Raw genomic sequence first — 9,546 nt, forward strand, 5'->3', positions numbered from 1 at the left:
ATGTTTGTAAATATAGAGGAGAGTTTTATATAAAGATTGAGTTGACTTTTTCCAGAAGTACAGTATTTAGAATTAAAATATAAAATGTTTAATAAGTAATCTTGACTCTTTCAACAGTTAACTTTTTTTGCACGCACTAAAATGATTAAAACTAAAAATGAAATACAAACCATTGTATTTAGATATAAAAAATACCATAATAAAATGAGTCGATGCAGTTTCAAAGTTATAGCTTTAGGAGGCGCTGTTTACTCACGATTCGGTCCCTTTAAGAGAAGATAAAACAAATTGGATAAAAAATGACAGTGATATAAAAACATCAGGCCCAAACGAAACTAGACGTACTGTCACATTTTACTACTAGTAATAAATTAGTTTAAATCTATAGATTTTCACACAATTCTGGAATTCATGACAAACCATCTTTTACTTTGTATGGTAGTACTAATGCACCGCCGTATTTAAATAATCAGATTATGATTAATGTATATAAAAAATATATATATATATATATATATATATATATATATATATATATATATATATATATATATATATATATATATATATAAGAAAAAATATATATCTTGGTTTTATTTTGAAATGCGCACTTCCGGAAGGCGGTGTCGTTGCGTTGTTGAAGCGCCTTTCACGCCTCCGCATCTCATCCACGCCGTTTATCCCGCCGTCGGTTAATCATTTTTCACCTAAGCGTCTTCTCCGTGGCCGCGAACGTTCCTTCGTCCCAGCATTTCTTTTAATTTACTTATAATTCGTTAAAGAATTCAACTTTTGGCGTCTCAAGGGCATCTCCAGTGTAATGCTGCTGGGAGAAAACACATCTTCACCACGTAAACAAAGGTACTGTTGATCACAACCCAGCTCCGCTAATCACGCTGCTTCTAAAACGTGTTTGACATATTTAAAATCGTGTATCACATGTACCATCTTGTCTGACACGTTTGACAGATCGCCATCAAGCTGACGACGTCACTCCACGGATTGTTATCAAGCTGACGTCATCCTACAGATTTGAATGGGCTGTTATAAAAACCATAAATACAGTTAACTTGTGAGTACGTCTTAAAACATACGGCGGATCAGTGGTTTAATTATACCCCAGTGCATCATACTCTTTATCTTTCTGTCCTGTGACTGCCCTCTTATTGTGTCAGGTGTATTTTTGGGCGTTGGGTTGACAAAGGTACTGTTGAGCACAACCTAATTGTATCAATCACACCTTCTCTGGAACGTGTTGTAAAAATAAATAGATCTCATTTATATTTCGTTAGATGGGACCCCGGCCACAAAACCACCCATTTGTTTGAAAATGAGGTTCATACATCTTCTGAAAGCCGAATAAATAAGCTTTACGTGTTTTATTCGGGATGGAACAATTTGAAAACTATGGACTCTAAGGGTAAAAAATATTAAGAAAATCACCTTTAAAGATGTCAAAATGAGGTTCTTAGCAATGCATGTTATTAATCATATATATATATATATATATATATATATATATATATAAACACACTGTATGCACACACATTATGTAAATGCAAGTTTTTATTTTGGATGTAATCATTTAACAGCATATATTAATATTCTAATATATCAATTGCATTTTGTTTTGTCCTGTTTGATCTTTAAAATTTGTCCTTAAGCGATATATTTAACTTGTCGATTGTTCTAGACTGTAGTGTAGAAATCATTTACTAAATATCAGTTAACTATTGCACCGTCTCACAAAATTTTTAGTTAATTATGCATTCCAGTTTTTCAGTGGCGTTCCAGACTTCTTCGTTTTGTTCAGAAATAATTAACGCGTGCCTCTGTATTTGCTCCCATAGATCTAATCCCATAATCTCATTGTGGATTCAACCCTCGCCGCACCCGCGCAGAGAAGCATGACCTCTCACAAGAGACCTGTCCGGGCTCGGCCCGATTCCGACAACAATTCCTCCGTTAGCCGTGACCCGAGCGCACCAGGTGTGGAAGAGGGCCCCGGTCTCCTGGCCAAGCTGATGGAGCTTCCTGTGGCCCGTCTGTCCCGGCAGCAGCTCAAAAGACTGGAGGAGCATCAGTACAGCAGTGCGGGACGGTCCCTCCTGGAGCCCTTCATGCAGGGATTCTGGTGCTGGCTGGTGAGCAAAGTGCCTCTCTGGATGGCGCCGAACCTCATCACCATAGTGGGACTCGCTACTAATATTATCAGTACTCTGATACTGGTGTACTACTGCCCTACTGCCACCGAACAGGTATTGTGGACCTCCACTGCTTCCGTAGATTCCATTACTGATTAATCAGATCAGCTAGAAATCCTAAATCATGTGTATTGAGTGGCATAGTGCAGATGCAACATAATGCACAATGTGAGAAAAATGTTTAGCAGCTATTTAATTATTATTCATCAGTGTAGCAGTCACAGTGGGTAGTTACTTTAGGTCATTTTTGCCGATTTATTATAGTAATGTAATTATGATTATTTAGAATTAAACGATGATTGCAGCAGTCATTATCGAGATTTAATTTTTTTATTTTTTTATTTTATTGATCGGACATTTAGTAGCTTTTGCAGTGACCACTTTTAGGACGTTTTTTTTGTTGTTGTTGTTGCTTTAAATATCAGTTCAGTCAATTTATTTAATTTATTTATGAATATTTAACAGCTGTCGCAGCGGTCACCATTGGGAGATTTCGTGGTTGATTTTAATATTAGTTAATGTTAATAGTAGGTCATCAGCGGTCATGATCATTGTTTTTTTTGTTAGTGTTAATATCACTTTGGTCCACTTTTAAGTTTATGATAGCTGTTACAAAATCGTGATGTTTTTGTTGTTGTTAAATAAGAAGAATTAATCCGATTTAAGATCAATTATGTTTTTTTTAATAGCTATTGCAGTGTTCAAGATTATAACATATGAACATTTTTCACATTTTTATTTGATTATCAATATTTAACATCTGTCACAACAGTCACCGTTTTTGTCGATTTATGTATCAGGTTTAGATTTAGTTCACTTTTATTAGTGACCATTAGGGTCTTTTTGTCAACTTTAATATTAGTTTTATTCAACCTGTGCCGTAGGACTTTTTGCTGATTTTAATATCAGTCTAAGTGTGGCTATAAATATTTAGTTGCATTTGAAGTAAATTCTTGGCTGTGCTTCGTACCCTGTCTTGTATATAGACTATGAAGGCCATAATTTAGTATATTCTGAGCTCTCCAGAGGAGATAATTGCTGTGGTCTGTTTAAACAGTGCAAAAAGACACTGTGTATCGTCAGGCACAGCTTGTTCTGTCAGATTTAACAGCCTGTGTTTATCAACTATAACAGTCTTATGATTCCTGCTGTTATGGAAAGCATCTACGTTGCTCATGTCTGCAGTACGACAGCCTATCTCTCTCTCTCCATACCTTTTGTATTCGCAATTAGCTTTATGGAGATAAAAGAACACATTTATATTCAGCTTTGTGGCGGCAAGTGTGAAGCTGCATGTTAGTCAGTGGTTCAGAGAAAAGCTTCAGTGTGGACAGAAATTTAAGCCAGTTTTATAGTTTTTTTTTTTTTTTAGGCACCAACGTGGGCATACTTAGCCTGTGCTTTGGGTCTGTTCATCTATCAATCGTTGGATGCCATTGATGGAAAGCAGGCACGACGGACAAGTAGCAGCACACCTCTCGGAGAGCTCTTTGACCATGGCTGTGACTCTCTCTCTACAGGTCTGCTCACGTTAGTGTGTGGAAATACAGGCAGCTACCACGATATTACACCGTATTATTCAGTTTATTGAAAAGATTGAGCTCTATGCATTTGAGTAGAGATCTTTAGATCACAATGTATTTCCTATTGGTGTATAGGGCCCTGTGAAATTTGTTTTACTTTTTCCTAAATTCTGTTGAATTAGATTTTTGCCAAATTAAATTTTTGCATTTTTTAAATTCCTGTTTTTTTTTGTTGTTTTTTTTTCTTAATGTACATTTTTCTGTACTCATTTTTTTATGGTCAAGTTTAAGTTTAGCATCTCAAATTAATTTATTCAAATGTTTTTCTTTTTCTCTGCTAAACAAATTTGAATAATAATAATAATAATAATTATTATTATTATTATTATTATTATTATTATTAATTATAATTATTGATAATAATTTTCTTTAGTAAAAGTACCATCGTTACATTTGGTAATATATTTATTATAGTTTCTACAAATTAAACCAAACTTTTGTTTTGATGGATTGTTGTAATGTAAAAGCTTTAATGTAAAAATATATTCTATTCTAATATTATTTATTTGTATATGTGTTTCTCAATAGAATAACACATGGACTGGTATTCTATTTAAAAAAAATATTGTGGAAAAAATGTATACTTCATTTTCACCTATTTATCATCTATTTTAAAATAATTGGTTTAGTCTATTTTTCTGTGCAAATCCATAGATCTATATCGATATATATCTGACCCTGGGCCAGTTAAGTCTATTAATAGCAATAGCCAAAAAAACTATATGGGTCAAAATGATTGATTTTTCTTTTATGCCAAAAATCATTAGGACGGATCATGTAAAGATCATGTTTCGTAAATATATTTAGTAAATTTCCTACTGTAAATATATCAATATGCATTGCCAAGAACTTCATTTAGACAACTTTAAAGGCAAGTTACTCAGTATATAGATTTTTTTGCACCCCCAGATTCCAGATATTCAAATAGTTGTATCTGCGTCAAATATTCTCACATCCTAACAAACCATATATCAACGAGAAGCATATTTATTCAGCTTTGGGTTAATGGATAAATCTCAATTTCCAGAAATGTACCCTTATGACTGGTTTTGTTGTCCAGGGTCACATATGCTATGTATTTAAATCTTATGTATGTAAATGTTTTAGATATATAGACTTCCTGTTGTTCTGTCTTTCTGTGCTGCAGTGTTTGTGGTCCTGGGCACCTGTATAGCAGTGCAGCTGGGTACTCACCCTGACTGGATGTTTTTCTGTTGTTTTGTGGGCATCTTCATGTTTTATTGTGCCCACTGGCAGACGTACGTTTCTGGAACGCTGCGCTTTGGCATGTGAGTGAAAACACTTCTCTTAATCATTATCGATGGCTGCTTTACTTCACGTTCGTACACGGGTGTATTTGAACATTCTGCTCATGGGAAACCAGCAGCTTTTAGACAGCTGTTGTACTGCTGATCAAATTTTATCTTTTAATCGCTTTTTTTGCTATTTGCTTGTACAGAATTGATGTGACTGAGGTTCAAATCTTCATTATAATCATGTACTTACTGGCTGCCTTTGGAGGAACGACTTTTTGGCAATCTGTGGTAATTGAAATCAGTCTTGATTCTTTCATATATTGGTCATATGATTAGACCATATGCTCGAGGACAAATGTCTTAAATCTGTGCATCATGGTAGGTCAGGAAATCTGGTTCTCTTGCATGTTGCACGTGTTCAGCGAAGGTCTGTGTAAAGTCAATATTAAATGTGTTCTGAGTTTGTCACACCACAGAAAAAGGTGACATTAACCACCCAGCCAAATTCGAATGCTAAAAAAAAACCTACGAAGTAAATAAAACAACGAATCAAAATCTTGAAAGAACAAGCCGTCCTCTCTGCTCTGAAACGCTGGGGGCGTGTCCGATCGCAGAGCTTAAACCACGCCCACTCCAAGTGTCTCTCGACTCCCTTTCTTAAGCAGCTTGATTTAAATAAGATTTGTAAATTATAGCAACAACGTAATGTGACGAATGCATAGCTAGATATAGTATCTGTAACAGTAATGACAGTAAATCATGATTGAACGGACAAACCACTGACGCTTATGCGCTTTATTTATTATGTGTGAGTTTGACTTAAAGCAGCACTGTGCAGAACGATCAGTGTTTGACATTAAAGTACCACGAGATCCTGATCACGAAAATGGCGAAAAACTATTTAACGGTAAAAACCCCACCACTGAGTATTACATAGTTCACAGTCTTTGTAACATGTTTCAGCAATGCATTTCTAACATTTTATAATTTAAATACAACGATTGACTTTACACAGACTTTAAAATGTACTGAGAAAAGCACTTGTGATCGGAGAAAAAGTATATGAGAGATTTGTTTTAAATTTTTCAGATCCCTGTGATAAATATCCAGATTAAAATAATACCTGCCCTTTGCACTCTTCTGGGTGCCGTTTTCTCCTGCACAAACTACTTCCGGGTTATATTCACAGGCGGAATGGGCAAAAATGGATCTACTATTGCGGTAAGATAAAGCTAAAGTGCGTATCTTTTGCGCAATAAACAGAAATGCTAAAGTAAGACAAAATGCGTCATGACAAACACAGTCGTTCATTGCTTGGGTGTGAAAATCGAAGTTTAATTGAAATAAATGTTTTAAATTAGGTCACTCTAGTAAACTCAACCGACCTAAATGCTATTCATGTATCATTAGAGCTCAATTATTATAAGTATACTGTGTGAAGAAAATACTCTTTTTGTTTTAAATGCAGTATAAAAAACTTGTTTCTGTACGTCTCTCTAAATTAATCCCACGACTGTTTTTCTTTTATTAGGGAACAAGTGTTTTGTCTCCATCCTTCCATATAGGAGTGGTAATCACACTTGCTCTAATGATCTATAAGAAGTCATCAGTGCAGCTATTCGAGAGACATCCCTGTCTCTACGTCTTAGCGTTCGGTTGTGTCTCCGCCAAACTCACCAACAGACTGGTGGTAAGATCCGGAATGATATCAGTATGCTACATCTATCTCAGCTTCACTAAATAAGCGCTAAATTAAACGGTGCGTAAGACATTCTGCATTGAAATTTAGACTTAGCCTGGTTTTTGTAGCAGGCAGGAAGAATTATGGCTTGCATGCAAGCATAAATCTGTTGTTGGTAAGATTTTCTGCGTGTTTTGCTATAAACAGTACACAGTGTCTGTAGTTCTCGTCTGTCACGCTCATTTGCATCAGTTAATGTAAATGTCGCTTTGTTTTCCAGGTTGCTCATATGACAAAGAGTGAAATGCATCGGAACGACCTGGCCTTCACCGGACCAGCTCTGCTGTTTCTGAATCAGTACTTCAACAGTTTCATCAATGAGTACTGTCTTCTGTGGGTCGCTCTGGTGCGTGTGAAATCTGTCTGAAAGCATGGATTTTCCTTGCTCGTTTGTAATAAAGAGCTCAGTGTAGCTCGTAGACAGGCTTTGAATTTCACGTCGCACGGCTTCTTACGCGGTCTGCTGAGACTAGTTATCGAAAACTAACCTGAAACAAAGGTCAGACACTGTCATGGTCGTGACGTCGCAATTACAGGCACATTCAAGTCAACGTGTTATCAGAATTGCCATGATTTACATTCTGAACAAGCTTTTCCTGGTCATATTATGCACAGTTATACACGTTATTTTAAATTGAAGAAGTAATATATAATATAGTAACTTGATCTTTATCTGAAACAAATGAACAAAAGCACATTTAGGTAAGATTTGCTTCTGCCACTAAAAAAGTAAAGGACATTTTATCTTAAAATTTAAACTTTTTTTTTTTTTTTACTCGCGTAGTTCCAAACCTGTATGAATTTCTTCGTTCTGCCGAACACAAAGGAAGGTATTCTGAAGAAACTTTGTAACCAGGCTGTTTTGGGTCACCATTGACTCCCGTAGTATTTATTTTTTTTCCCCTCGATGGAAGTCGATGGTGATCTTTCGGGTGGAGCTCATGCAATTTGCCGCTTTTTAAATGTTTCATCAAAAATGCTTTTACCGTGCTTTAGCTTTTTCCTTTCTGCTTGCAGGTGCTGTCGGCGTTTGATCTGGTGCGGTACTGCGTGAGTGTCTGTAATCAGATCGCCTCACACCTAAACATCCGTGTGTTCAGCATCCAGCCTCCGTCTCCATCCAGGGTTCAGGCAGACAGCAGAAATCACCACTAACCTGGCGTCCGCTCTCCCTCAGACACCTCCAGTAGGTCACGCACTTCAGTGAATGTACAACACGGCGCGCAGAGACCCAGCCCAAATGGCTGCGGTTACGAACTTTGTTCGAGAAGGTATTTGAAGGACGAAAGGGAATATTAAACAGGATATGCTTCCTACGGTTAGAACGCCATTCAGTTGTCAGTATTTTGTTGTTAGATGATCAATTTCATTTGCCATAGTTAGATTTGACGCAACTATGAATGTCTACTTTTTTGTGTGCGTGTGTGTTTGTGTGTGTTTTTGGGGTTTTTTTTGCTTTGTTTTGGACCAAGTATTTTGCCCAGCAGTGTAGAAATCCGCCTGAATGTAATTTTATAATTACAGATTACAGTCAACTGGAAACTTTTACTGCAAAATGAAACGTCAAAATTGAACCTTAAACACCACTGTCACTGTTGCCTGTACAAAGCTGTGCTGTTGTCTGAGAAATACAGATCTTATGACAAGAAAAACAAGCACGATAGTTTCAATATTTCACATTTAAAAATCCAGCTCGGTAAACTAATCTGTGCATCCATACAGTATGTATCATTTATCTTTCTATGCATATGTTACTTTGTGTTTGTAGTGTTTTGGGGATTATTATTATTATTATTATTTTTGAGGTATACCAATGACACTAAATGATAAAAACTGTATTAGAAACAGTATTTTGATAGTGCCATATTTTCCTAATAACTGGGGCCAAGATAGACCTCTACAGTGGTTCTGATTGAGTTACGCTGTACATATATAAACCCTTAATAACAGACATTAAAATCTAAAAAAATCAGTGTTTGTGGTCTAAATACTTTAGTTAATGTGAACTTGTGCTAAATTATTTTTCGTGCCTTTTTGTTTTTTTGTCACTGTCGGGATACTACTCTATGCACAGTAAAAGTTGGACTCAGTGATTTTGATATTTTTTAACCTCTTGTGTAAATCATATTTTGTTTGTAAGCATCGTCCTCAACAAGGATGCAATTTCATATTTCTGCATGTTGCGTTAATTAATCAGCCATTATGTCTTTTTTACATGGCACTTTTTTTTTTTTTTTTTTTTTTTTTTTTTTTTTTAGAGAAAACTGGATTTATTTTATTTTTTTTTTTTTTACAGATTTATATTGCAAAACAATACTCTGTGGTCCTGTATCGGGTGCTTCCAAGCGTAGAATATAAACAGAGTGGCCGAACTCCATGTGTATTTCTCAAAGTACGTTATTGTTTTGCATCTACCTCCGAGCAGTTGCTTGTACGCGTTATTTTAGTCTCTCTTTCGGTTTGAGGCTTTTATTGAAAATGTTTTAATCCTGTTGTGAACGTTATTTAAGTGGGTTTCTGTGTATTTTTGTTTCGTCTTTTTTAAACGCGTCGTCCATTCACCCCCGGCCGCTCTGAGGTCAACCAAAGCTGCAATACACACATAGTTGAAGAAAATGATGTCTGTCAATGCCATCTACAAGACATGCATAAGTTGTACCTTGACCAGGATTTTTTGTTGTTTTGTTGATTTACAGCAAATACTTTACTTTGTAATAGACTAATGCCCATCAAATAAAGATTGTTATATTTATGTTAACAGA

At 35.8% G+C, this 9,546-nt stretch overlaps 1 protein-coding gene across 1 annotated transcript; it reads left to right on the top strand.

Annotated features, from left to right (window-relative positions):
- The first annotated feature begins 617 nt into the window (after window positions 1-617).
- Window positions 618-9,546, top strand: cept1a (choline/ethanolamine phosphotransferase 1a). The gene is made up of 10 exons (XM_043247682.1): window positions 618-861; window positions 970-1,072; window positions 1,851-2,258; window positions 3,577-3,724; window positions 4,935-5,076; window positions 5,247-5,331; window positions 6,133-6,264; window positions 6,575-6,733; window positions 7,005-7,130; window positions 7,802-9,546. The coding sequence occupies exons 3-10, from the start codon at window positions 1,908-1,910 to the stop codon at window positions 7,937-7,939; spliced, it is 1,281 nt and encodes a 426-aa protein (XP_043103617.1). The 5' UTR covers window positions 618-861; window positions 970-1,072; window positions 1,851-1,907; the 3' UTR covers window positions 7,940-9,546.

Source organism: Puntigrus tetrazona, chromosome 8 (genome assembly GCF_018831695.1).
Source record: "Puntigrus tetrazona isolate hp1 chromosome 8, ASM1883169v1, whole genome shotgun sequence".
NCBI classification, from domain to species: domain Eukaryota; kingdom Metazoa; phylum Chordata; class Actinopteri; order Cypriniformes; family Cyprinidae; genus Puntigrus; species Puntigrus tetrazona.

Bases quoted from the DNA above. Each gene is read 5' to 3' on its own strand.
- cept1a (XM_043247682.1), top strand. From the start codon at position 1,908: ATGACCTCTCACAAGAGACCTGTCCGGGCTCGGCCCGATTCCGACAAC. The intron at 5,077-5,246 runs GTGAGTGAAAAC...TTGCTTGTACAG, and splicing joins GGAACGCTGCGCTTTGGCAT to AATTGATGTGACTGAGGTTC. The intron at 6,734-7,004 runs GTAAGATCCGGA...TTTGTTTTCCAG, and splicing joins AACTCACCAACAGACTGGTG to GTTGCTCATATGACAAAGAG.